This window comes from Carettochelys insculpta, chromosome 23, assembly GCF_033958435.1.
Source record: "Carettochelys insculpta isolate YL-2023 chromosome 23, ASM3395843v1, whole genome shotgun sequence".
In the NCBI taxonomy this organism is placed as follows: Eukaryota; Metazoa; Chordata; order Testudines; family Carettochelyidae; genus Carettochelys; species Carettochelys insculpta.
In genome coordinates, this window is record NC_134159.1 from 18636373 (window position 1) to 18664231 (window position 27859).

General features: G+C 43.3%; 3 protein-coding genes across 7 annotated transcripts in view; all 3 read right to left on the reverse strand.

The window, feature by feature from the left end:
• Positions 1 to 204, reverse strand: part of PANK4 (pantothenate kinase 4 (inactive)) — a 42845-nt gene extending 42641 nt beyond the window's left edge. For 3 of the 5 annotated variants that reach the window (XM_075018115.1, XM_075018114.1, XM_075018113.1), the window contains exon 1: positions 40 to 200. In XM_075018115.1, the coding sequence (XP_074874216.1) occupies positions 40 to 178 (139 nt within the window). In that variant the 5' untranslated portion in view covers positions 179 to 200. Of the gene's footprint in view, positions 1 to 39 lie in introns of all 5 variants that reach the window. The other 2 variants (XR_012648683.1, XR_012648684.1) reach the window with 1 other exon arrangement.
• A 7901-nt stretch (positions 205 to 8105) lies between these two features.
• On the reverse strand, positions 8106 to 8839 carry HES5 (hes family bHLH transcription factor 5). Its single transcript, XM_074975714.1, has 3 exons — positions 8786 to 8839; positions 8477 to 8642; positions 8106 to 8359 (listed from the first exon to the last, which is right to left on the reverse strand). The coding sequence occupies exons 1-3, from the start codon at positions 8837 to 8839 to the stop codon at positions 8106 to 8108; spliced, it is 474 nt and encodes a 157-aa protein (XP_074831815.1).
• Positions 8840 to 23190: 14351 nt separating this feature from the next.
• On the reverse strand, positions 23191 to 24326 carry LOC142000978 (transcription factor HES-5-like). Its single transcript, XM_074975737.1, has 3 exons — positions 24261 to 24326; positions 23689 to 23869; positions 23191 to 23459 (listed from the first exon to the last, which is right to left on the reverse strand). The coding sequence occupies exons 1-3, from the start codon at positions 24324 to 24326 to the stop codon at positions 23191 to 23193; spliced, it is 516 nt and encodes a 171-aa protein (XP_074831838.1).
• Positions 24327 to 27859: the final 3533 nt, after the last annotated feature.

Consider the following 27859-nt stretch of genomic DNA (forward strand, 5'->3'; position numbering starts at 1 on the left):
CGTGAACCGCTGCAGCCCCCGCGGCGTCCGCCGAATTACCGATATCTATGGCGAAGCACTTGGCGTTCTCCAGGTTGCGGAAGATCTCGTCAGGCGGGAGAGTAATGCTCTTATCCAGGCTGCTATCGCCGCCGCTGCTGCTGCTGCTGCTGGTACCTCGCCCACCCCGCTCCGCCATTTTGAACGCCGCCCACCCCGGGCTTGGCCTCATCGACATGCAAATATATGCACATATATTAACATACTAATACTCGCGTTGCATATATTATGCGAATAAGCGGCCAGGTTGGCACTCCCTCGAGCCCTGCTGTCATTGAGAGTGGGGCGAGGCAAGCCCCGCTCCCATTTGATCTGTGCCCCACAAATTGCAGGGGGCATTTTGTCTGCAACCCACAGAATTGTGGGGGATGGAGCTCCATGTTTATTACCGTACTGAGTTACTGGTAGGTTGATGCTTGGCCCCAAATAAGGAGCCCCTCACAAAGTCTCAGAGGTCTAGTTCTGAGGGTGCCGCTATTGTTGGGGTGTGGGGATCTGAGTTCATTCTCTCTGCACCTCAGAGTTACTGAGGGGCTTGTGCCTGGTCCCCTTTTGTCGTCACTCTCTGGAACTGGGGTTGGGTATTTCTGAGATTTGCGTTCCATTTCATCTGAAGTCCTGTCCCAAAGTCACTGAGGCGAAAAGGCCTAATGATGGAAGTAAGTTTGTTTGCCTTGTCTCTAATGTAACATCTTGGTCGAACTTTATTGGCAATGATTCTTTCTAGAGGATTTCTCATCCAAGGTTATCCAAGTAGTTTATAAATGTAAATGTGTTGTTAATAATCCTAGAACTCTGCACTTATATTTAATCATCTTTATCAGTGTTTCTTGTAAGATGAGTGCTTGGGTGTCTGCCCAGGAGAGATGCACGTGCTGCTCAGCTGATTCACAGAGTGTCCACAGCTCGCAGCATGGGTCTCTCTGGTGCACATCTGCACATGCCTTGGTGCACATAACAAAATTTATTCTGCCCATGGATGGACAAAATTAGAGGGACCGCTGATCTCAATCAACACTTCCAGTTTGCAGATTCTCACTACTCTTTAGTGAGTTCATACCCCCAGCTCCATATTTTGTTGAGAGAAAAGATTTTTCCAAGTGCTGCAATTTAAAAAAAAATTAAAAAAACACAAATTATTCCTAATAAAAACAAAAAAGCAGTCAAGTAGCACTTTAAAGACTAACAAAATAATTTATTAGGTGAGCTTTCGTGGGACAGACCCACTTCTTCAGACCATAGCCATACCAGAATGGACTCAATATTTAAGGTATGTTATGGTATGGCTATGGGCTGAAGAACTGGGTCTGTCCCATGAAAGCTCACTTAATAAATTATTTTGTTAGTCTTTAAAATGCTACTTGACTGCTTTTTTGTTTTGATAGTATATAGACTAGCACGGCTTTCTCTCTGTTACTATTCCTGATAAATTCAGTAACACATTTTCTTTCCATTTATAATTTAAAGACTGTCCCCCCACAAGCCCACACAAATGAGCAAGATGTTGCATCTTTCAGTAGTGTTGCTGTTTCATATCATCATCGTCATCGTCAAGAACAACAACCATAGACTCAGCACTCATTAGCTTCTGATGCCTCTCTCACAATTTCCTTCAATCTTCCCCTGTCCATTACGGAGTGCCTTAGTTTCTGTAGACTAGCTCTGCACCAATCTACTATATCATCTACCCATTCTCTGTGAGGTCTGCTGCTCCTGTTTGAACTGTTCATTATGCCGAACACCAGGGTCTTAATTTTTTGTTTGTTGTTTATTCTGCAAATATGCCCGAATAGCTGTAACTTGTGTTGTATCTGTCTGCAGTAGGTTCTCTTTTGTCTGTCTTCCTGTGTAATTCCTCATTGGTGACTTTCTGCGTCCATCCTATTCTCAGGATCTTTCTGTAACAACTCCTCTCGAACTTCAATATTCCTCTCCTTCGAATCTTTCGTTATCACCCATGTCTCACATCTGTACAGCATGCTGCTGAATACACGTTTTCAAGATGCTCAGTTTTCTTTCTAAGCTATTCACTTTGCTTTTCCAGATCTTATCCGTTGCCTTCCACCTTGCTTTTGCTTTTGCTATTCTAGTTGCTATTTCCTTTTTACAGTCTAGATCAGGGTTTCCCAGTCTATGGGTCAGGACCCAAACCTGGGTCGCCATTAGATTTTCTAAGGGTTGCCAGCTGGGTGGCTGCAAGCCATATGTGGCTCTTTAAGGAGCTGTTTGCAGCTTCCACCACTGCCGCTGCTCACTCTTCCAGCTCACTGTCCTGCAGCACAGAAATGGAACTCAATTTAATTGGTTTAAGGGCCAGCAAGAGGGATCCGGCCATTAAACCAATTAAACTGAGTCCGATTTCAGCGCCGCAGGGCAGGGAACTGCCCATGCTACAGGTGGGGGAAGGGAGTAGGAGTCCTGAGGGGAGCTGCATGGAGGAGGCAGTGGCAGTGGCCCGGTGAAGGAGCAGTGCAGGGGGCAGCAGCAGTGCTCATGAGGGAGGTAGGAGGGCACTTTGGGGCTGTGAAGGGTTTAAGCCTGGGGGTGGTTTGGGGCTGCGAGGGATTTAAGCCTTGGGGTGGGGGGCAAATCAAGATTTATTTAAAAAAATTTCCCTGGGGAGAACCTCCCCTCATCTCTGGTTTTTAATTGCCATGGGTCACAAAGTCTTACTGAATTGTCAAAATGGGTCATCATCTCAAAAAGGCTGGGAACCGCTGGTCTAGATCATTATGTTGCTCCCCAGATACATGAACTTCTCTGTGTTCTCTAATTCAATCACATCTACCTTGATCTTCCTTCCTGTTTCTTTATTTGCAAATACCATTGTTTTTGTTTTATCGATGTTCATAATCAGTCCGTATCACTTCCCTTCCTCATTTAGCACCTGAAATGTTCTCGCTAGCTTCTTGTCTTCCTCAATGATAACTATATCACCTGCAAACCTCAAGTTGTTAATTCTTATCCTGTGCACAGATATCCCTTCTACCTCTTTCTTGATCTCGTCCATCGCTCTTTCTAGATGCCTGATAAAGATACTCGGTTATATTGGATCTCCTTGTCTTGTATCTCTACTCTTTCTAAACCAACTTCAGAACTCCCTGCATGTTCTCACTGCTGCCTCCACATTGTCACTGATATCCTTCAACAACCGTATCCATCTGCCATCCACTCTGTACGACTCCAACACTGCTCAAGTCGCTTTCTGATCTACACTGTCAAGTGCCTTCTGAAAATTGACGAAGCAAGGGTAGACATTCTTGTTCTTTTGTTGAGCTTTCTCTGCTATCAATCTTAGTGCCAATATCTGCTGTATGGTACTTCTATCTTTTCTGAAACCCGGTTGCTCATCTGCTAGATGTTCTATCTGCGATCGTAGTCTCTCTCTGTCAGTATCAGCACCTTTCCTAGATGACTCGTTAGGACAATCATTCTGTAGTTCTTGCACTGCAATGTACTTCCTTTCTTGTGTATTGTCACCAGAATGGATCTTGTCCATTCTTTAGGTGCCTTCCCTTCTTTCCATGCTATATTACACAATTGGTGTATTTCCTGAATCATACTTTTCCCACCATATTTAATCATCTCTCTCATGATCTTATCATTTGCAGGGCTCTTGTTGTTTAGTCGTTTCACAGCTCTTTCTACTTCCCCCACTTTGAAATATCGGTCTCACTCTCAGTGCTCGGTGGTTTTCAGTTCTTGGCTCAGTCTCTCTGAGACGCTCAGGTCCGACTGTGCTTTGTATAGATTGTTGCACCAACCTTCTCCTTCATGAGCACCTCCTTTGTTCTCATCTTTGATTGCCATCTGTTTCGGTTGCCTCTTGCTTTTAATATTCCTAATCCTTTTATACACCTCCCTGGTCTTACATTCACTGTTATACCTCTCTCTGTATAGCACAGTAACAGAGAGATAGGTGTGTTAGTTAGAAATGGGTCTGTCCCATGAAAGCTCATAACCCTAGTGAATTATTTTGTTAGTCTTTAAAGTGCTACATGACTGGTATATAGCACAGTATTTAAATTTGGCCACAAGGTGGCATAGCAGATAGTTGGCAATTACAGTGCTACTTGTGCAGTTAACATCATATGACCCCTTCCTGAACATGCATTTTGAAAAAACTCTAGAGCAGGGATTCCCAGCCTATGAGTCAGGACCCAAACATGGGTCACAATTAGATTTGTTAAGGGTTGCCAGCAGCTCGGAGCTGCATGTAGCTCTTAAAGGAGCCATCTGCAGCTCCTTAACATTGCCACTTCCAGCAGCTATCTATGTCAATAGAGAAGCAATTATACATTGCAAAGACAGTTTATCTACCTTTGATATTTGTAGTCATCCCAGGCAAGCCACTTGATAGATTCTTGCAGTAAGTCATTTTCGCCCCCGCCGCTCCTTTCCCCCTTTTTCCTGCCCTTTTCTATGTAGCTGATTTGTCAGTTTTCATTTTTTTTTGTTTGTCTCTCCCCCCCAGCCTCTGAGTGTGGGGTTGGAGCTGGGAGGGGTGTAGTTTGGGAATGAGGTCTTTACCCCACCACAACTCAGATCCACTATAATAATAAAATAACAATTGACTATAATAAATGTGGTATTATTTTATTATTATTCATGTATTTTCCTTTTTTGTATGAAATAATTACTATGAATATATAAACATGAGGGGGTGCAATTTTATATTCTTGCCTGAGGTGCAAAATTAGCTAGGTAATGCACTGCTCCCCACCCCCTCCTGTTTTTGAATTGCCTTGGGTCACCAAGTCTTCCTGAATTGTCAAAATGGGTCTGAGTCTGGAAAAGATTGGGAACTGTTGCTCTAGAGTGATGGTTCAATGAGAGTAAAGAAGATGGGAATTGTTGGAGTATGGGTTTTCTCATTCATAGATAAAAGAGCCACCCTGATCTAGCAATGTGAATGTGGGACTGAGACCCAGGAGCCTATGTAAAGTCAGAGTCAAAGAAATATCTCTACCTGTCATAAATTAGTAGCAGGGCTACACGAGAAGTGGTAAAACGTAGAGTTTACGTTGATGCAGCGGGACTGGTGGAAAATCCAACAATTGAGATATTTATACAGGGCAAGACAAAATACTAGCAAGTGTGCTGTAGGAGACCCATTAGATGAAACCTGGCAGAACTCTAATTTCTGTGATTCTAAGTGGGATACATTAACTTGTTGCAAAGATTATTTTTTAGCTCCTTTCATATGAGCTCCTGCAATTCACAGGTGAAACATTAACAAATATGAGGTAAAGTCACATACAGAATGGAGGAAAATTTGGATTTAACTGAAATGAGGGAGAGTTAAAAGGTGTCAGGTTAATGCCCAGTAGTCCTCTTTCTCTGAGCAAAGGCACACATTTTATTGGCTTAATGTATGATTTGAATTTTGTGGCCTCTAACTTTCCCACTCTGTGGCCCTAATACAGCTTCCTTTCATGTCAGTATTGCAGGTTCAAAGTCCATATATTCTACTGGCTTTTCCCCCACAAGGATAAACCGAGTAGCTACAAATATTTATTTTTAATGTGGAAAATCGTTCCACATTTCCCTGTATCTCTTACTAGTGACTGTTACTGCTCTATATCTATTTAATGAGATATGAAAGGAAGGGAATTAAACATTAAGTGCCTAGCAAAGTTTATTTTCACTTAGGAATTTGTTTCTTCCTTACTTGCAGTGAATTCTCTGCTTCTAAAATGGTGTCCCTCATTTTTCTCATTCGTAGATTAAACAGAGGCACTCAGACCTAGCAATTTGACTGTGGGAATGAGTTCCATGAAATCCTGAGTTAAATTCAGCTGTGACACTGACTTTTCTGGTGTGGTTGGGTAAATCATGTAAATCTGTCTACTGATGTTACTTCATTTTTTGTGGATGACCTGACTAAAGACATTTTGATCTTGATTTCTGAAGGCACTGAGCACTCACAACACCAGTTGAAGTCAGTGGTGTCTTTTTATCGCCTTGGAAAATCAGGTCTTACATGTCTGAAGTTGGGCATCTGAAGATTAGAGGCTTCTTCTGAATATTTTTACTTTAATCTCTGTTTTAGTTCTTCTACATCTAAAGTTGGAATTATAATATGTTAAGTGCTTAATATTATTGTTAGATGTCTGCAAGATGTTTGTGATTTTGTTTGCTGTGTACTGTGTGACCAAAAAGCTGCAAATGGATCAGTTAAAAGTGCACTACTAAAGGCGTGTCTCTGTCTTTGAACTAATTTATGTTGATGTGAGCAACATTGTTAAATGAATGTAAGATCAAAGAGGAAAGTCTGCTATGGAATCCTGTTTTTGAACTCTTCCACCCCTCCACCCCCAGCCTTACTTAGGGCTTTGCTTTCTCTGTACTGTCTCCTGGCACAGTCTCAGCAACACATGGGCACCAACCATGAGTTCAGTGGATTTGGTGTCTGCCTTATTAAACCCAGAGGCAGATGCCAAATGGCCCCTGAAAACATTTCCCTTCTGAATTAAAGGAATCCTCTGATACTGGATAGTGAGTTTAGAGGCAAAGCTTGCTGCTGCATTATAGAATTTGTATGTTAATCCTACAAACCCTTACATGATTGGTCCCAATTCACACTTTCCCCATTGCTAAGGAAAGCTGACCGTGGTTGTGTCTGCACTGGCACTTGCTTGACAAAACTTTTTGCATTCATGTGCGCTTAACCCCTCTTTCCCTCCATTAGCTACAAGGTTTTGCTGTGGCAAGTGCATGTAGAATCCCACTTGTTGGGGGAGGAGGTAATTTTGTAGTCCAGACCAACAGCACTACCACACGCTGACTTTTAGTGACATGGCTATGTCAACATAGCTTTATTGCTAAAAGCTGCATAGTGTGGACTTACCCTGTGGATCTTGCCAGTGCCACTCTGTATGTTAATCGAGAAATCATTCAGATTACAGTGCCTCAAACCAAACTTTGCAAACCTTGGTTGCCCCACAAGTGAACTGTGATCTTTGTGTATCTATTGTCATGCCTCCTATGTTAGTTTTTTAAGCAGCTCTGTGCTATGAAACTTCTCTCAAAGGGGCTTCAGTTAAGGAGTTCTACAGAGAAGAGTAACTCGCTGCATATATATTTGATAATCAGGTTTTATTTATAACAATGTGCAAAGTTTCTGCAACTTTTAAATTTCAGAATGGTTTCAAACACAGATCACACAAGCTGTGCATCTGAAACATACACATGACAACATCCTCTCAGGATTATAGCAAATAGATTATCTCCCATAACATTATGGTACTAAGAATGTAAATATAATTTATATGGTTGCCTTTTGTGAAAGATCTTTCTAAATATTTCTTATAAAGCTGACATTATGAGGTGTTACTTTTCTTCCTATAAGGATACAAAACAGGATACTGCATCTATAAAAGGTGTTGCATAGCCTACTCATAACAAGCAATACTCTGCTTTTGAGAGTAATACATACTGAAGAATTTCCTCTACATAGCTTGAGTTATGGTGTAACATTTTTCCAGGTACACTCTATAAACATTATAGAACCCCCATTGCACGAATATGAGAGCCAGATTTTCAAAGGTGCCCACTAAGATTGTAAAAACTAATGTCCTACAAATAAGGCAAGCGTTAAACTCCTAAAATTCCAGCTGAAGTCACGTAGGGTGGGATATGGCATACTTCAAAAATCAATGTTCTGAGAGTCTTGGATGGGGCTGCTAAAATTGGAGGCACTCCAGCTGAGTGGACACATTTGAAAAAATTAGCCTAAACTTCATAGAAGTTACTTATTTCTAAACAAACATACTCAAAAACCTCAACAAGGTTTAACCATTAAATGTTCGCTTTTGAACAACTACTCTGTCATCCTACCATGAGGATTACTTTGCACATTCTTTTAGAATAGCTACTTCTCCATGTGGTGGGAGCGTTTAGATCCTTCTAAGAGAAGGAAAACTGAAAAGCAAGCATAAATATGCTCTGTAAAAGGAAAGCATTCTTCCCTACTCATTAGAGGAGTAAGAGGACTTGTATAGCAAGTCACCGTCTCCTCTGGAATACGAGCACCTGTCCAGAAACAATATGGAAGTCCTTCTAATCTACCAAGGCCTCCAAAGTCTGCTGGCAGGCTTCAGTGCTGCTTGTGTTGCAGACATTTCGTGGGCTGCAGAGGATGCAGCTTTAGCATTTGAGTCCTTGGCTGTAACTTCAGACTTCTGGAAGTGGCACAGCAGTTTTATCTGGGTGTCTGCACTTGCAGAATGGAGAGACAAGAACTGCAAAGCTTCTTTGAGGCACCAGGCATACCCTTCACTGTAATCCTGCTGCAGGCTTGTAGAAGAGGGTGCAAAAGCTGGGGAGAGAGAACAGATGGAGTTGGATTTTAGATAGGGACATCTAGGCTGGTGTTTGGACCAGGGATAAATGTAGGACCAGGGGAGTTATTCAGAAGCAAAGAGAAGACACTTACTTTGCCTGTATTTCAAGTAGCTGACTGTCATCTCCAGGATGTCAGCCTTTTCCAGCTTGGAGTTGGGTTGGTGTCTCTGGAACTCCTTCTCCAGCAGGTGTTTCAGCTGCTCAATGCTGCTGTTAATCCTGTCCCGGCGCATTTTCTCCACAACTGGCTTCCTCAGCTGTAAAAACATAAGAGAGGAGAGAAAATTAGTGATCATGTTTCCCTTTTAAAGTCCATTTCTCATCTTCTCTGTGTAAGCAACGCAGCCCATGTCAGTCACTTGCTCTTTCGTGAATGTTGCAGTCTGCAGCATGTACCTACTCTGTTTTTCTCTTTGGGTGTTAGGATTTCCAGCGCGATAGCATTAGGTGCCATTATCCCAAACTTTCAAGTACAGGTTTCACAAATCTTGTTGTACAGCCAGTGCAGAAAGAAGCTGGAGGGCTCTTCCATTTATACCCACAAGCTGCATACAAATGTATGGGTCCTAAGCTTCTTTGAGTTTCCCACACTCGCTAGCCAATCCATGCATTTACCAGGACAATAGAGAAAGCATCTATTACAGCATGGTAAATTGACTGTGAATTGCCTGGGGATAATACCCTGCTCCCAAAGGAGCAGGTGGACTGGGGAGCATGTTACACAATAGGGACTGGCCTTGGAGGGACAGTGTAAGAACGTGGGAAAGCGTTTACTGTCATTATAATCAAACTTGTGCCTGATGTGGGGACCGTCAACATCTCAATATGCTGCCTTTTCCCAGGCTGCAGTGAAATTAAGCACAGAAGACAGCTCCCAGGAAGGGAAAATATCTCTTACTTTCCTGTGGCCAGAAGAGAAGCTGTAAAGGGAAAAAAAGGCCAGCATTAGAAAGACTAAACCTTTTCATTGACATTAAACCATGCTTAGATGAATACAGTGCTTGTCAATGTTCAGGCAACTGATCAAAATCAAAAGGGAAAACTCATGTTTGTGGGGAGGGGATCTTTAAAGGATAGTTCAAAATGCTTTTCTCTCCATATTTTCTTTAAAAAATGGTTTCCTATGTCCTTCTTTAAATGTCTTAAATAGAGCTTTCTTGTTTGCTGTGTGGTTTTTTTTTGGGGGGGGGCAATCTCAAATCCTCATATATGGAAAGTCTGTATAATAATTAATAGAAGTTTTGCTCTGCGCTGGTCTCTCCTATTAGATATCATAGATCATTAGATCAACAATCATGAAGTAAGCATCCCAGCTCTCTGCAGGCGAGGGCTGAGGCATAGCAATGGGGGACTATCTTCCTTAACAAATGGGGAAACTGAGGCACATGGAAAGTCATGCCCTCTCTCACACCGGGCTCTATTATCCTGTTTAAAAATGGCTATATTACTGCAATATTTCTTGACTCCTAGTCCAATCTCCCTCTGTTTCTCTCACATACAGACACAGAATTTTTCAACACATTGACTGTTTTATGCCCATATGTGTAAGATGTATTTGGCACACTCACATCTGTCACACGGAAATGTGAGAACAGCGCATGGGTGGGCAATCATCTGGCCATGGGAATATTTCTAAATAAGTAAGTAATATCTGTGGTGTTTTTCATCTGACCTGATGCCAGAAATCCTGGATCCAGTTCCAGAGATGCTGGCTCAGTGGTTAAACAGATTTAGAGCAATGCTTTTGTTGTTACTATTTTTGTCCTTACCCCAAGCCCTGCACTTATGAGTATTTTGGTGATTAATAAAAATTGTAGATCCAGGCTCATACTTCTGTCTTAATCTATATCATCAATGTAAATAATAATCATCACTGTTTAATTGTTAAAGCATTGCTTATATTCTGGTGCATAAAAGATTGCTGTAAAGAAGAGAGTGGTAAATTGTTGTTCTTAACCAACAAGGCAGGGGCAAGAAGCAATGGGTTTAAATTACTGTAAAGGAGTTTTAAGTTGAACTTTAGGAAAAACTTTGTCAAGGTGCTTAAGCACTGGCAGAAATTGTCTAGGAAGGTTGTGGAATCTGCATCACTGGAGATTTTTGTAAGAGCAGGCTAGATAAACCACTGTCACTTGTTCCAGATAGTAGTTAGTCCTGCCTTGGCATAGGCAACTGAACAAGATGACCTGTCACATGCCTTCCCCCCCCCCCCCCCACACACAGATTCAGGGGCCAGACAGCAGTTGAATAGTGTGATGTTAAATAACAGTCAGAAGTAATGTACTGGAAAAAAACCACCCCCAGAGTCACACAGCCAGTGCAGAGGAAATAAGGGGGATGGTAATGGAAAGGAACCAGTCATGATCACACTAAAAAACACCTTTGGGGGGCGGTTATAAAAGCTTAAATGTCAGAGAGTTTGACTCATTACCACACCAGGGGCACAGTTACCTGCTGACCTGAGCCATGATGATAGAATCTTGCCAGCAAGTGGCTTCCTGTGTCGACAGAGGTATCAATTCTGCTTTGTGTTATGTGTAATGACACTGCTACGTTTTCTTAAAGCACAGTTGATTTCAGTGGGATTCCTTGTATGCACAGTTGTCTTCTCAGGCACTGCACATTCCGGAATTGGAAGGTGGGAATAATAAAAAGTAGTGCGTGTGTAGTGCTCATCAGCAGTAGCTCTTGCAGCATCACTATTCCCAATTTTATAACTGAGGAAACTGAGGTGGAGGTGGGGAAAGTGACTTTTCCTCCTTCTGTGGTGTGGGGCATAGGTCAGTTTTTGGAACTAGAATAAATAGAGGATTCTCTATAATTTGAGACAATATTTGAGGACTTCCTTACCTCAAAGCTGATGGGCCTATAACAAGGCAGGTGAAATTCTGTGGCCTCTGAGGTGTGGGAGGTACAATTAGATGTTCATGATGGTCCCTGATGGTCCCTTCTGCCATATACACAGTCTAAGATCACACAACGTGAGTAACCAAAACAGGAACAGAATATAGGACGCCTCAGTCCCAGCCCAATCCTCTGTTCCCTAAGCCAGGCTTCTTCCCACAGAACCCAACTCTTCTGCTGTGCTGCTGATATGTTAAGGATCTGATTTTCTACAGGCCTCACTTTCCCATAGGAATGAACATCTTAATGAAAGCCTCATCTAACACCCTGTCAGCCTTTTAAAATGAAAATGCAGAGAAAAAACAAACCTTTTTTTGTCTCAGCTCCTTGTGTAATTTCAGGAAAGTTATGCCTTTCTGTGTCCGTTTCCCCATGTAAAAAAGGGGTAATAATGGTAGCACATAAAGCTGCATGTAAATAATAATACACCCACTGTTCTTGAAGGGGTGAATCTGCTAACATTTGAAATCCTGCAAAGTTCATTTTGCCAGTCATAATCACAAAATTTTATCTAGCTTCTTTTATGTCTCGGTCACTATAATAGTTAACTCTATGACTTCCTATGACTGTGGCTACGTCTACACGTGAAACCTACATCGAAATAGGCTATTTCGATGAATAACATCTACACGTCCTCCAGGGCTGACAACGTCGATGTTCAACTTCGACGTTGCACGGCACCACATCGAAATAGGCGCTGCGAGGGAACATCTACACGCCAAAGTAGCACACATCGAAATAAGGGTGCCAGGCACAGCTGCAGACAAGGTCACAGGGCGGACTCAACAGCAAGCCGCTCCCTTAAAGGGCCCCTCCCAGACACAGTTGCACTAAACAACACAAGGTACACAGAGCTGACAACTGGTTGCAGACCCTGTGCCTGCAGCATGGATCCCCAGCTGCCGCAGCAGCAGCCAGAAGCCCTGGGCTAAGGGCTGCTGCCCACGGTGACCATAGAGCCCCACAGGGGCTCGAGAAAGAGCGTCTCTCAACCCCTCAGCTGATGGTCGCCATGGCGGACCCCGCTATTTCGAAGTTGCGGGACGCGCAACGACTACACAGTCCCTACTTTGACGTTGAACGTCGAAGTAGGGCTCTATTCCTATCCCCTCATGGGGTTAGCGACTTCGACGTCTCGCCGCCTAACGTCGAAGTTAACTTCGAAATAGCGCCCGGCGCGTGTAGCCGTGACGGGCGCTATTTCGAAGTTAGTGCCGCTACTTCGAAGTAGCGTGCACGTGTAGACACGGCTTGTGTGTTCCATACCCTCTGGCATGTTATATGTTAATAGTTTATTCATTATTTACTATTGTTTTTGAAAACACCCAAGTGACTTGGCGGTGCTTGTCCCCTTAGAAGTTTGCTTCTAGGTGAAGTAATATATTTTGAATGTGTTAGTCTCTAAGGTGCCACAGGACTGCGTATTGTTTTGAATCATTAGTATTTATTATACAGTGTCACACATACTTGGATCATTGTTGTTGCTCACAGTGAAAATATAATGCAGAGCTTTGTATACCACATCTGCAGTGTGTCAGCTGCATTGGACAGTAGATCATGCCAAGCATTGGATGAGACTGAGGGGATGTGTTTTTTCAGTAGCAGGAGGGCACCGTGAGACGGGAGGTTTTCTTTGGCCAGGGAAACTTTGATCCAGTTTTCAGTTCTGGAAATGTTAAATGAGTGGTTTTAAATGATGCCATCTCTTCCCCCCACACTCCCTCCCCGCGCCCCCCGCAGCACAATGCCCGGGAATGCAAAGGGCTGAACCAGACCTCATTGATGAAAGCATTATCCCTTTTTTCAAGTGCTGGCCAGATGGTGTAGAAGGCATTAGCTTTCCGTTCAGGACCTGCAAAGGCACACTTCTGTTGTTGACAGTTTAACACTGTGAATGGGGTGATGTGTGGGGAACTCTCAAAATTCCAAACTCTCACTGTCTGAGGTGAATGGTGAACCAGGCAGGCTGCTTCACATTGCGTGCACAAAACAACGAACCTCTGGGGTTATAAACTCCCGCTCCCCTCTCTCTGGCACCAGTTGGAAGAGATCAGAATTGTAGCACCATTGCCCCCTCTAACTTGCCCTGCCCCCCATACCTATTTGCAAATAAAAAAAAAAGCCATTCTTTCTCATTTGCTTTGATTTGTATTATGCAGCTTTAAATACTTTATGGTAAGTGGTAACAGAGAGAAAGCTATGCTAGTCTATATACTTTGAAAACAAAAAAGCAGTCCAGTAGCACTTTAAAAACTAACAAAATAATGTATTAGGTGATGAGCTTTTGTGGGACAGACCCACTTCTTCAGATCATTATGGTAAGTGAGTATTTGTGAATGAGTATTTCCTCACATTGTAATCGCAGTTAAATAAATTCCCCAACGTAAGGCTGCCACATGAGTAGATTCCTTTTGTGAAAATAAATGCAATGTATGTTACATATGAAAGCAAACATTGACAATATTAATATATAATCATTATTATCACCTCTCACTATGGTGGCAATAAGAACCTCAAGGGCTGTGTCTACACTAGCCCCTTCCTTTCAGAAGGGGCATAGTAATGAGTGAGTTGGGAAGATGCTAATAAGGCGCTGCTATGAATATGCAGTGCCTGATTAGCATAATGGCAGCCATGTGTGATTCAAAAGTGCCGCTTTCGAATCATGCACCACCAGTGTAGATGGGGGCCTTTTGAAATGACCCTCTGGATTTCGAAAGCCCCTTCTTCCTACTTGGTTTTAGGAAGGAGAGGCTTTCCAAGTCCAGGGGGGTCCTTTCAAAAGGCCCCCATCTACGTGGGCAGCATGCAGTTCGAAAGCGGTGCTTTCGAATTGTGCATGGATGCCATTATGCTAATGAGGCACTGCATATTTATGGTAGTGCCTCATTAGCATCTTCCTAACTCACTCATTACTCTGCTCCTTCCGAAAGGACGAGGCTAGTGTAGACATAGCCAAGATGATTAGGATGGGATGCTACTGTACTTTTAGCTAGAGTCATATTCTGATCTATTCCCAAATATTCAGTATTAAGTTTGAGCACGTGTGAAGCATCTTTGTACATTAACATTCCTTTAAATATATAGTCTTGTCACTAGATCAAATTCTTCCCTAGGGTGTAAATTATGGATTGCTGTAATAAGCCATGAAACCAGTGTCTCTATTCAGTCCATGGATTTTAGTGTCTTCAAAGCTGAGTTTAATTTCCCAGGCTCGTCTTTTGAACATGTTGTGCTAGTTTCCTTTGAGGATGAAGGCTGAGAAGTCAATAGCGCATGATCATTTTGTGAAAAGTGTTCACCCACAGGCGACGTGGTGTTTTTGTCTGTTTTTTAAATAATTTTTCTGTAAGAGTTCCTTCCATAGTATAAAAACAAAAAGCAGTCAAGTAGCACTTTAAAGACTAGCAAAATAGTTTATTAGGTGAGCTTTCGTGGGACAGACCCACTGTCCCACGAAAGCTCACCTAATAAACTATTTTGCTAGTCTTTAAAGTGCTACTTGACTGCTTTTTGTTTTGATAGTGTATAGACTAGCACGGCTTCCTCTCTGTTACTATTCCGTAGTATAGTGACTGTCTTGTTTCACCTACATAGTTGTTAGTGGGAGCATTTAGTGCACTCTCTTCAGTGTAGTATTTCCTGTAATGTTTCATTGTTGTGAAGTATGAACTGGATCTTCAGACAGAGAGAGAATGATGCTAAGCGTTGGTTTTCTTGTTGGCCTTTGAGTCACATTAACAGTCAGTGTAGCATAGCTTCAGAACTCTGCTCAGAATCACCCAGGAGAATAGAGGGGCTGGTCTGTCTAGTGACACTCTTTCTTTTGTACTGATTAAAAACTAGTACCAGGAATCAGTGATGTTACTAAAGTCACAAGGCCTGATTTTTTTTTCCTTGTACATTCTGGTCATAACACCTTATGCTGGCACCCATCCACTGTAAGACCAAGCCTTAGTGTATCAAGCTCACAGATTTTTATCAACCATAATGATCAAAATCATACAGGGTTGCATTTTTTTTTTTTAAATTCCCCTTTCATTCTGGGTGACTGTCCTCTTTCTCGGTGGTTTCCCATCCTTGGTGAGTGTGGTGTTTATTATGCTTATCCTACAGCCCAGGGATACTCTTCTGACAAAGACCCTATTAACCTCAGAGCGTGGGCCTGTGTTTCTCAGAATTTCCCACACTTTCTTCCCTATTTCTGACATTCAAGGGGCTCACAAAAGAAGCGTGCCTCACAACAGCTCCCATTTAGTGACGCTCTTTGACTCTGCATTGTGATTACCAGCAATTCCTGTCCCAATAGACCATCTGGAGAGCTATTTTCCCAAGGAGCATGTTGATGGATCAATATTATCCAGGTCCTTTTAAACCTTGGGAATGTTATGCTCTTTGACACTAAATAGGTGGCTTGAGGAGGGATTGTCAGAAAAATATCATAACTGTTTGTTTCTTTAAAACACATGCACATATATAGTATTAATAACTTTCATGAGACTGGTGACATGAAGCCAGGAAGTGTCATAAAGTGAAAAAATGCACATCCCAGAGGACTTTTTTTCCCTTTTTATCCACAGAGCAAATATAACCCTGGCAATGAAAATCCAGGCATCTCTCTTCCTGATTTATACCACTATGAGTGGAAGGAGATACTAGCCTGATGAGCTTAATTCTGATCCCTCATCAGTTTTCCACAGGGGTAAATTTTCTCACTTGTTTCCAATTTACACCAGCACAAGCAAGGTCAGACCCAGCAGCCCCTACATTCTTGTTGTTCTCCGAGTTTTTCTTTCTTGTTTCTCTGTCTGACTTCATTCTTTAAAATTCAATACATGATGTTACGTGGTGTGATTTTTTTAAGCAAGGTTCTGTGGCACAGTTCATAGGTATACACATAATAGCAGTTTACTCTAAATAGATGTATGATCACTAGGGGAAATGTAGATGATTCTATTCCTGTATTGAATATAATCTGAATGGAATGTGACATGGGATAATATCATTACATTACTTCTAGCTGGGTCAGAATCAAGATGTCCCCAGACAACATTTATAATCTCAGTTCATTTGAGTTGGTTTATTAATAAAAGGAAAAAAACCACATATATGAATAAACAGCTTGAATCTGATTGGCTGATAATTTGGGGGAGGAGGGTCACCCTACTTTTCGTACATGTGACTTCCATTGTGTTTGCAAACTTTTCATATTTGCATTGAAATATAGTAGTCATTAATCACCATTCTTATCTTTAAAAAGTTTAATTCAGCCAATACGGGAGCAGAAAATATGCCATATGAACAATGAGATACCACAAACGATGATTAGCCATTGTGAATAGCTTGCAATCAACTAACTAAATAATATTTTAGCTTTTATATAGTACTTTATCTGTAAATTTACAGGGGGTATGTATAATTATTTTTATTGCTCATAACTGGGGCTCCAGGATGGTGCTGCGAGCCAAATAATTAATACATTTATAGATGGGGGAAACTGAGGCAGAGCATGAATTCCCCAGTCTCTCACAGTGGGCCATTGGATGAGCCAAGAACAGAACTTCCACGTTCCAGCTCAGTGATCTATCTGGGTCTACTACTGTTTAGAGATTGTAATTTCTGTGACTATTTATTCGTATATACTTACCAAATAATTCAAATTGAACAATCAGCCTTGAATTAATCTTAAAAGCAGCAGGTAAAAAAGCTTATATATATAGAATTATTGCAGCAAACTCCTGTGTGGATAGTACAAGAATAACATGAAGGGTCCATGTAACCACATGGAGAAAAGGAAAAATATTCTTCTATTGGATGGTTACTTTTTTATTTTAATTCTTTCCATAAATGTAGCAAAGAAACTTACCATAGATTCCCTGCCAAAGCTGGGTGGTGACTAACCAATCATCATTTGTTCTTGACAATAGGCAGGATTGACTCTGGCTAGTGCTTAGCTGTGAGGTCATCGGGGAAGATCAGGTGTGCTCAGTGAACTTTTAAACAGAGATGATTTCAATACAAATTAAGCTTTTCAAGTGCATCTATTTAATGGACTCACAGGAGAAATAGAATATTCGTCCAGTGGTGGGAATTATCCATTCTAAATGTATCTTGACTCCTTATCATCTACCCTCATAAATGTACACAGTACAGGAGCTAACAGTGATTTTTAGAAATAGTACTGAAAAGGTAAAACATCAGCATCCCTTCCTGAGCTTGCTCGTGTATGGGATTTCTCTGGGGAAGAGGCACTTCTCACATGTTAGGGAAAGCTTATTGTAGGTAAGGGTCAGGGTTTACTATAGTTATTATAGAAAATGCTGTTCAGCTGTGTCACAGGGTGGCTGGCTCTTTGAGAGGAGATGGGCTTAGTGCCTAGAAAAAGAAAGATAAGAGGACTGAGAGACGCCAGTGGGCCCTCTCTGGAGGGAAGAAGGAAGAGTGCAGGAAGCATCTCCTGAGAATTGCTGCTAGTGCTCAGGAAAAGGATAGGAAAACAGATGACATCCTCAGAACAGGAGGACTGGGTCCATCTTGGGCCTGGGATGTAGGTGCTGGGGGGTTTTGTCTTTGTTGGTTTGGTGGGTATATCCTTGAAAGGGTGGCCAAGTCACTGCCACAGTGAAACCAGGCTGGAGGGTGTTTTTGTGATACCTGGAAAAGGGGAAACCAAGACAGATTTATCTTCCAGACACCATAGGCCATGAGGGACAGTCAGTGGTGAAGATTTCTAACCCTGGTGCACTCAGCATGATTTGCCCTTTAATGATGGGTGAGGATGGAGGAGAGGAAGCCAGAGAGCAGTGAAGCCTTATCTGGTGGTTAAAATGAGTGCCTGTGGGGTCAGCAGTAATTGCTATAGTTTGTGTTCCAGCTTTTAGAAGTGGACAGATGGCAGAAGCCAGTCCAGAAGCTCTGAGGCATTTAGAGGCAGCAGGAGGCACTGTTTTATCTGCAAAGGCAGCTGGTAGTCTTGGAGGAGTAGGAGTGGCAGCAGCAGCAGCACCTACTGGGGTCCTGCAAAAGCAAACATCCATAGCCACAGATGCGGAGGCTGGAGAAGATATGCCTGTGGGCAACTGGGGCACCTGGGAAGAGTTTGTCACCATTGGTGAGATTGATTTTTGGGGAGTGGAGCACAAAGTTGCAGGCTGCAAGAGAGTGGCAGAAGGGCTCCTGCAGGTAAAAGATCCTAGGCTGGAAAGCCTCACCTGGGAGTGGGTTAGAGAATAGCCCAAGTGGAGAGGAGGAACTCTGTTTGGACTTCTGATACATTGAAACCTGGATGAGGAAAAAGCTGAAGTAGGGCGCTGCAGGGCCATCCTTCCCATGAAATGGTGGACCCAGGACAAATTCCATAAAACATTTTTGTATGAGAGTGTGGAAGATGTTCAAGGCTGGCTTTGTAGTACCCAATGAAGTCCATGCTTGGGGGCTTAGTAAGCTCTCACACTCTTCTCCCTCCCATCCTCAAATCTTCTCAGTCTGTCTTCCTTCATTTCCCCTAATCTCTGTCCCTGAAGCCTCAGTGGAGGATGGCATAAAAGTTCCTCTGAGGTATCAGTCTGCACTGTGCATGCGTGCACACATACACCTATATCCTCTGAGCGCCTCATGATCTATAATGTGTGCTACCTTCTGCCCACCCAGATGAGTTAGGTAAGAGCTATTGTCTGATTATACAGATGGGGACTGGCACATAGATACTGTGTGACTCACTCAGGAAGTCTGTGGCAAATCAGAATATACCACAGCTCTCTCAAAGCTCAAGCTAGTGCCTGTGACCATGCTACCAGAATTTTCTAACACAAGGACGAAGTTAATCTTTGCAGGAGATGAAGCATTCCCAGGGTTTGTTCTCACACTCCTGAATGAGCAAAGGACCATCACAAACCTTCCCATCTTTCCCTTCTCTGAACTGTCATCTCTAACAAAGACATGGAGCAGAGTGGGGATTCTCAGTCCACAGCCCCTTCCCACCACCACCCAACAAGACACCTCAGCTGAGACACAATTCCACCCTGTCCAGCACTTCAGGAGACAGGATGAGAGGAAAATAGGTGACAGATCGTAGCCAAGTTGCTACAATGATGAGAAGGTGTAGGAACCTCTGTAGACCAGTACACAGTATAATGCTGCCTTTGTGCTTCTTTTCCAGCTCCCAGGGAGTAAAATTGACACGGCTGCTTTTTGAAATCAAAGCACCTGTCAATGTCAATCTTCTGCCAGTTTTCAGGAGGTGAGTTGGCGTGGGCACCAGCTGGGTAGTGTGGCTACTGCACCCACATGTGTGGTTCACAAGAAGACTAGCACCTTGTACATTAGTCCCTCGGGATACACAAGCAACCCTCGCATATCCCAAATTTTGGGTAAGTTGCGGGGGGGCTTGGGCAGTGGCTTGGGGCTGAGGGTTTAAGCTTGGGGTGGGTTAGGGCTGCAGGGGGGACAGGAGGGTGGCGTTGAGCCGGGGCTTGCGGGGGTTGGAGCCGGTCTGTGGACGTTGGAGCAGGGTCCACGGGGGTGGTGGGCAGGGGGCTGGAGCCCGAGCTTTGTGTTAAAACCCCCTTTTCCGCCTGAAGATCAGCCCCCCTGCAGCCCCAGTTCAGCCCCAACCCACATGGGGGGCTTCCAACCCCAACCTGTGCATGGGGCTTCCAGCTCCTGGCGCAGCACACAGGGCTCGAGCTCCAGCACCCTGTCTACAGCCCCTGTGCACCCTGCTCCAACCTCCACGGACCCTGTTCCAACCCCCACAAGCCCTGGCTAACCTCCATCCTTCCTTCCCCCTCTTCCCTGCAGCTCTAACCCACCCCAAGCTTAACCCTCAGACCCAAGGCAGCTAGGGGGGCCAAAACCCTTTTCCCTACCTTCCCAGAGTGGGGCTGCTCTCAGCTTGATAGCAGTGCCGTTCTGGGAAGTGGAGTTTAGCCCACCTGGATGCCCACAGGGGCAGGCAGCTAGGTGAGCTAAAAGCCTTCCCTCTACCTTCCCAGAGCAGTGCCTAGTGATGCTCTGGAAAGGCAAGGGGAAGGGGCTCTTAGCCTGCCTAGCTTACCGCACCTGCAGGAAGCTATGCAGGCTGACAGCTCAGTAGCTTCATGTTGTGTGAAACTCATGTAAAAGTGAATTTCACGTACCCTGAAGATGTGTAAAGCCAGGGTTTACTGTATTTGTTTCAGTTTGGGTCACCTAATTGATGGGGTGGGGTTTTCAGGCTTTCGTAAACTTTCATTTAGGAAGGCATGCTGGATTGGTTTTCTGTGCTGGTGTGATGGAAGCAATCAAAGGGGACATGTTGTTACTGCTGTATTTTTGTACCTGAGCTCATAGGGTCTGGATTAAATATTTTAAATCTTGCTGGAGGGTGACAGCACTTCCTTGAGATAAAAAAGCCCAAGTTAAATGTGTATAGTTAATAACATCTAGCATTCCCATAGCAATTGTCTTTCGGACCCATATTTCGAAAGAGCGGACTGTGTAGCATCTACACGTGTACTCTTTCAATTTAGTATTTCAAAGGGAGCGATCTTCCTGATACGGGGTCGGGGTTCAGATTTCAAAGTTTGTGCCCCGTTTTTTAGGTTTTCTTTCGAAAGATGGGTTTACACGAGCGGGAGGAGCATTCACACTTTCGAAAAAGAACCACTTCTTTTGAATTTTAGTGCACGTGTAGACACAGCTCTAGAATGGGTGGGACAGCATTAGCATCCCAGGGAAGTTTGAGGAAGAGAGGTGAAATGATGTTCAATGTCATTGAGCACATCAGTGGTAGAGCAGGGAGTAGTACCAAAATCTCTTGATCAAGCACAGTGGTGGGAGTCTTCCTGGAATAACAAGGCTGAATTTTTGAGCCTTACATGGATTCCTTGAGGATCAGAGTAAAATACTTTTTTTTTTTTTTTTAAAAAAAAGGAAGAGAAAATAATTTGAAAAGAGAATCCTTAACAGATTGTATGGACTTGCAGCTTATGTTCTAAAGGAGACGATTTTTGTTACCTGTGAGGAGCTGCATTCATGTTTCTTTGAACAGAAGTTACTAACATCAAAACACCCAGGTTATGTCTACAGGGCATATGCTATCTCAGGACAGAGCAGTATCCCAAAATAGCTGCCCGTATCTAAGAAATGCACTGGTTGGTGCTAAATAGTTTTCGAAATAATGGGTGTGCTGTTCTGGCACCCCCCTTCAACCTCATCGCAGGAGGAGTACAGGGATGCCTCAAAATAGGGCTTTATTTCAGCATGTGGTGCCATTTAGACAGCGCCATATGCCAAAATAGCCTATTCAAAATCTACTTGAAATAAGCTATTTAATTTGTGTAGTGCAACTTGCATAGCTTATTTCGAGGTTAAGGTGCCATGTAGACATAGCCCCAGTGACCTCTGAATTTTTCCCTGTTAAAGGAAATGGGAGTTTTGCCATGGACTTCAAGAAGAGCAGGTTCAGCGCTCTAAAACAAAGCAAAGAACTGAATTATTTAGTGTTCAAAGGTGTTTTCCATGCTACCAACCTCTGGATGGGAAGGAAGCATAGGACTCTGAACTCAGGGCTTGGCAGATAAATTAATAGGGTTGGTGATGGAGGGTAGCAAAATTTGTTGTGGTGTTTATTTTACTTTTGAAGTGTATGCATGATGTGTTTAAGGAATCTTACATATCTGTCTATAGCATTATAGTTCCCCTTTCAAATAGATTAGGCCTTCAAGACAGTAGTTTTTGGTAGCTTTTTTGTTTTTCTTTTTAGGCCAAATTATTCTTCTCTTCCAGCTGAAATTTATGTATCTGCTGCATGAGTGTAAACACTGGAGTTAGGGGTTATGGCATTTACAAACACCAACATCCCCACATAACCTTATTCTTACTAAAAAGTGTGTGTGTGGAGGTCTGTTGTAAGCTGGGAGCAGCAGGATTCATAAAAATGATAAACAGTGCTTAAAGAGCACCCCAAAGCAATCTGGATTGATTATGAACAATGTTTTTGGCACCATCTTGTAGGACCAATTATAAATCATCTCCTATCCTACACACTCTAAGTGCTGATGTTCCCCATAAATTGTCCAATAAAATTCTGCGTTTTAAGGACTTCAAACAAAAGATTCATGAATAGAAAAAAAAACCATTTTATTGACATTTACAATGTTGGAACAAATGTCAGTTTCAACATCACATTTGACGAATATGTGGCAACTTTATAAAAGCATGTTAAGCTTATCAGCACATTCAGTGAATGAGTACAGTATACATTTCCTGCCTCTCATCCCTATGAAGATACACAGCAGGACCTTCCTTTACAAAAGGCATCAGTTATCCCTCAAGTGAGATTAATCCATGCTGCATGTTAAGAGAATTTCTCCTACAGTAAATCGTTACCATAATAACTTTGCACAAAAGATTATACTAAAATAGTATAGGAACTTCAGAAGTATTGGTATTTCTGAATCAAATCTTTCACTCAAAAGGTAAAGTCTAGACTCTTCTTATGATACAAGTTACATCTTCAAATGTCCCTTCTATATGAAGGTCAATTATCAATGTAGGACCAAGGCAGCTCCTCATTCAATGCCTGTAGAAATCTATGAAGATTTGCATTGACTTGAAAGGACATTGGCAAGAGGGCCTTATCAAGTTCAGCTCTGATGGCAGTCAATCAGAGATTTACTCTGTAAAGTGCCAAAAGGCAAGGCCCTTTATTCATCTGGGAGGCACTCAAAAGGGCAGCATATTTGCTGCAAGACACAGGCACCATCCTTCACTATGAAGGGAAACTATTACTGAGACCATTTCTCATGACAAACTGTTAAAACCCCACCTGGAAATCAATGTTTCCTACTTTAAAGAGAGACCGTGAAATCAAAGATCCCTTTGGTTTTTCAGTACATCCCCTCCCCCCATATGTCCAATCTACCATGGTCTCCAGATGGCAGCAACAGCTGCAGGCATGGTCTTCTGGGCAGGGTTCTTCCTGGGTGCCAGACATGACAATGAGGGTGGGCTGTACCTGGGAGGTGAGCTCAGGTTGTCTGGAATCATCTGAGCTTTGTAGAAATGCTTGATCAGCTGGGCCTGAGCTTCCTTCTTAGGCTCACAGTAAGAGAGGAAATGCAGAGCTTCCTTCAGGCACTGCAGATATCCAGTGTTAAAATCCTGTTCTGGGCTCTTCTGACTGAACACTGGAAGGGAAATGAAAGAAAATCAACATTTTAATGGTCTGTCCAAACCCCAAGCAGCGTAAATCAGCATGACATCCCACATATCCTTCCTTATGTGGCTAGTCCTTCTTCAAATGGTCTGCTTGACTACCACCGGAGTAAGTCTACTCGTGTGAACAATGATTTGTAGGCGCAGGCTCTGAGGGACGCAGCACCTGTGAGCAAGTATTAAAGCATGCTGCATACTCACTTGGTGCCTGCATCTGGCTCTGCTGTTTCAGGTAGCCAACAGCCACTTCTAGGATGTCGGCTTTCTCCAGCTTGGAGTTGGGCTGGTATCTCTGGAACTCCTTCTCCAGCAGGAGTTTCAGCTGCTCGATGCTGCTGTTTATCCGGTCCCGTCGCATCTTCTCCACCACTGGCTTTCTCAGCTGTACAAGAGGAGGGCTGGGTTGTTAGGAATACAGTTGGATCTAATTTATTTACATAAACTTAGTTGATTCCCACCTGCATACGTTAGGACAGATTCTTACTCAGGAGAAAGCCTGTGGTACCAAGTGTCTCTGTCCATCTACTTCTTTTTCCTCTCTATAGCCATCTGCCATCTTTAGGACATTTGTTCTCATTCTTTACATTTTTTTTTTTTACTCTTACTAGCTATTTATCCTTACTTTTATGTGCTTGTTATCTCTCTCCAATGTTCCTGTATAAATTAGTGAGGTAACAGCCATCTGGGTCTGACGTTTTATTTATATTAGGAGACCCACTGAATATAATCTTGCCAAACAGACGCTTCCCAGTCCCATTCATTGTTCTACTTACTTTATCCTTCTCTTTTGGCAGCAGTTTCTCCTCCATGTGGGCCATAAAGCTGTTACTGGGAGCCATTCTTATCCTTATCAGTTCTGGGCACAGATCTGTGGGTCGGGAGTTCCTGTGCTAAGTACAAGTCTGTGTGGCAGCCTCTATTTATACCCCAGCATGGCTAAGCCAGTATGTGAGTCTCAGGGTTGTTGATGTTTCCCACACTCGTCCAGCCAATCCGGGCACAGGGTCAAACAATAGAGGAGGCATCTATTAGTGCATGGTACATTGATTATAAATGCCCCAGAGAGAATAACCTTCTGCCCAAACCAACTGGTGGAGTGTGCAGTGTGACGCTGCAGGGCTGCATGAGGATCTGGGAAAGCACCGACCCTCCAGCTGGTAGTTTGGGATCAGTTGCATTCCAGAGTCACAGCATGTGCCAGTCACATTCATATTGAGGCTGGCGGCACACATTTCAGGGAAGGCGGGAAAAATAGAGAGGCAGTGCCTTAAGGGTTAAAATAAACAGTTCTGTGTCCAGCTCTCTGCTGTTTCTGGAGAGGGCATTGAACACCCAGCTCCAAAGTTTACCTGCTTAGGGTTCTTGTTTGTAAAGTAATTGGGGTTTCCCTAGGAATGACTAAATGGCAGAACAGAATATTGTGCTATCATGCAGAATGACAGGCCAATTAGCAAAGCAGGTCCTATGGTGATTTGAAGGAGATTGACTGCTAGATGGCTAGGTAAGGGTGTCCGGGACTGGTTAGAGTTCTTTAGGATGGATACCATTCATGGGAATGGCTTATGCCCTTATTTTCTTTCTTCCTTGTTGGTATTCCTCTTGTCACTACAGCCTCTCAGCACCAGTGACATTCAGGCAATTCCACTGCCTTCATTCGAGCAACATGGACACACCTGCAGACAGAACATGAAGCTTCTTAGCCCATAGGTGACCATATAGTTGTGTATGTAGAAGATCAGGCTTTTTCTTAAAATTTCCAGGGCATGCAGCGTTCAGCCAGTTTATTAATCACATCCTTTTCCACTGTAGAATTATAATTTGTGTAGGCCATATGGTCTTGAGGGTTAGGTTCCATACTAATATCCCAGAGAGTCTGCCACTGACTTACTGTGGGACCTTTGGCAAGTCACTTCACCTCTGTTTCCTGGTTTGAAGTACTAGTGCTTGGCCATCTTTGTAACAGGCATGGAGACAAATGGATGAGGCGTATAATCAGATGTGCTTGGTTGAAGTCAATGATCGCAGAGGCACCTAAAAATATTTGTTATTAAAATGTAAGTAAATGTTTTTGAACCTGAGAACTCCCTTTAGGCTCACATTGAGGGCAACTATTCAGGTCAATTCTGATTTTTATCCAACTGAATAAACTTAATCTCTGGATTCACTCTTAAAGACAGCAGTGAAAATAGCGTAGGGTCAGATCCTCAGCTAATGTAAACTGGGATAGGTCCATTGATAAAGAGGCTTATGGGTGGAGCTATGGAAGGGCTGTACATGGAGCTGATATCATGAAAGCTATGCTGATTTACACCAATGTGGAGTTTAGTCCATACTGTCAAAAGAACTGAGGCTCTTGTTTCTCGACAGTGTACATGGAACATGGAGGCGAGACTGAAGAGCAGAGAAACGGAACTGTTTCTAGTTGTGGGAACTCGGCAATGCTTAAAGAAAGTGAGGAAGGGTCCTGTGGCACCTTATAGACTAACAGAAAAGTTTAGAGCATGAGCTTTCGTGAGTTAACTCACTTCTTCAGATGCCGGTTAACTCACTTCTTCAGGTGCCACAGGACCCTTCGTTGCTCTACAGATCCAGACTAACACGGCTACCCCTCTGATACTAAAGAAAGTGAGGGACTCTTACCTATGTTGCAAGCTCTGAAGTAATGCCTGAATTTACTAGGCATTTATCAGGAAGGGAAGTCAGGGACACAGCCAGCTTCATGGTTTTATTGTATAGGCCTGAATGGGATTAGTTCTTTGTTAGGGACAGATGTTGTCCTCGGAGCCTTTTATTCCCTGTGTTCTGGGAAAGCCAGGAGACAGGTCACCTCATGAACGTTTTGAACCAGCCAAAGGATTAAACATTTGATAAGACACATCCAAATGAAGGTTCGTCAGCACCGCTGGCTTTTGCCAGCTGGAATAAAATGCTGCCCTTTTCCTTGCACCATTTCACTGCCCTGTATCCAAAAGACTGTCTCCTATGTCATCTTCCCATAGTACTGGCATGATAGTCAGGGACCTTGAAGCTAGGGCCTGACAGATAGTCGTTGTACCAGGCTGGTTAAAGAGACTATTCAGTGTCAAAGAGCATCTTTTTCCCAACTTCTGAGGGGCAGCCCTGACCTTTATTGCTGTATTATAACTGCTAGCCAGATGGTCTTTTGGGAGTTGGATTTTTTTCCCTTGAATTCATTCAGGCTCAGGCACCGTCACTAATGTTGCAAGTAGTTGCAAGGCACACGTCTTTTGTCCAAACGAGAAATGTTATCAATAGGGGAAAAGTGTGGGAAACTCGGAGAAATTCAAACCCACGCAGCTTGATGCTAATAATGTCTTTGTAGAACTTGCGTTTCTGTCAATGCACCATGAACTCACGTGGTGTTTCTCTGGGGATTCCTAAGGAGTGCATGGATGGCCATGTGGGTCAGAGCATCTCAGAGATTCTTGTTTACCAGGGAAAGGCACAATGTGGGGGGGCATGGTGCAAAGTTATACCAGTCTCAGTTCATCTGTTGGGTTGGCATTCACAAAATCTAGGCTCTGCCACTGACTCCCATGTGACCTTGGACTAGTCTAATGATGCCTCTCTGTCGTGGTTTATTCTCCCATAAAGTGGGAATAATGCTATGGACTTTCCTCAGCAGGGCTGTGACTGTGTGTGGTCTACCCGCCAGCCTCATTGTTGAACCCATCTTTGCAGTGCATCTAGTGTGCCTCTCCTGCCTCTAGAGCACGTGTAGCAAGTGAGATAAGTTGCATATAAGACCCAAAGAAGGATGACAGTGTGAGTACTGTGTGTAAGTGAATCATTTCCCTGGAGGTAGAAAATCCAAGAGCAGCTTCTTCATCCTACCTTTGAGGGTTAGAGCTGGCAAATTCTCTTCTTCCTGCCACAGGGGAGTCTGGCAGAGACCTCTTCTGCCCTCCGTACACATGCCTCATTCACCTTGGTACTGCAGCTGGCTGGGTGGTTAAATACGTTGCAGACTCTGCTTGGACTGCAGTCCTGAAAGGGCATTTGCTTGTACTTTAGGCCAGCCCTGGATTAGCATCATTGTTGACTAATGCGCTAAAAGCTTCCCAGACTTTTAGGGTGACAGGTTCAAATCCTAACAGGTTCAGCTCAGTTTGTCCTCTTACTGGGTAGACAGACCAAGTTCTGTGCTCTACTCTGCATGAGGCCCTCTTGCATGAAGCCTGGAAGATCTTTCCCATTCAGTGTGCGTGACCATTAACAATCCTTTGGCATGTTCTAAGAAGTAGCAGTTTAAACTAGTTTAGTCGGACAAAAGCCACTCTGCCTAGTGGGCTGATGTGGGCCCCGCCAGAGATGGCATTATTTTAGTTGTCCTGTATTGTGTATAATTTTT

Coding starts and splice junctions, on each gene's coding strand:
- HES5 (XM_074975714.1), bottom strand. CDS start 8,839: ATGGCACCTAATGCTATCGCGCTGGAAATCCTAACACCCAAAGAGAAA. Junction 8,643..8,785: donor CACCCAAAGAGAAAAACAGA/GTAGGTACATGC, acceptor ATGTTTTTACAG/CTGAGGAAGCCAGTTGTGGA. Junction 8,360..8,476: donor CTACTTGAAATACAGGCAAA/GTAAGTGTCTTC, acceptor CTCTCTCCCCAG/CTTTTGCACCCTCTTCTACA.
- LOC142000978 (XM_074975737.1), bottom strand. CDS start 24,326: ATGGCTCCCAGTAACAGCTTTATGGCCCACATGGAGGAGAAACTGCTG. Junction 23,870..24,260: donor TGCCAAAAGAGAAGGATAAA/GTAAGTAGAACA, acceptor CCTCTTGTACAG/CTGAGAAAGCCAGTGGTGGA. Junction 23,460..23,688: donor GAGCCAGATGCAGGCACCAA/GTGAGTATGCAG, acceptor TTTCCCTTCCAG/TGTTCAGTCAGAAGAGCCCA.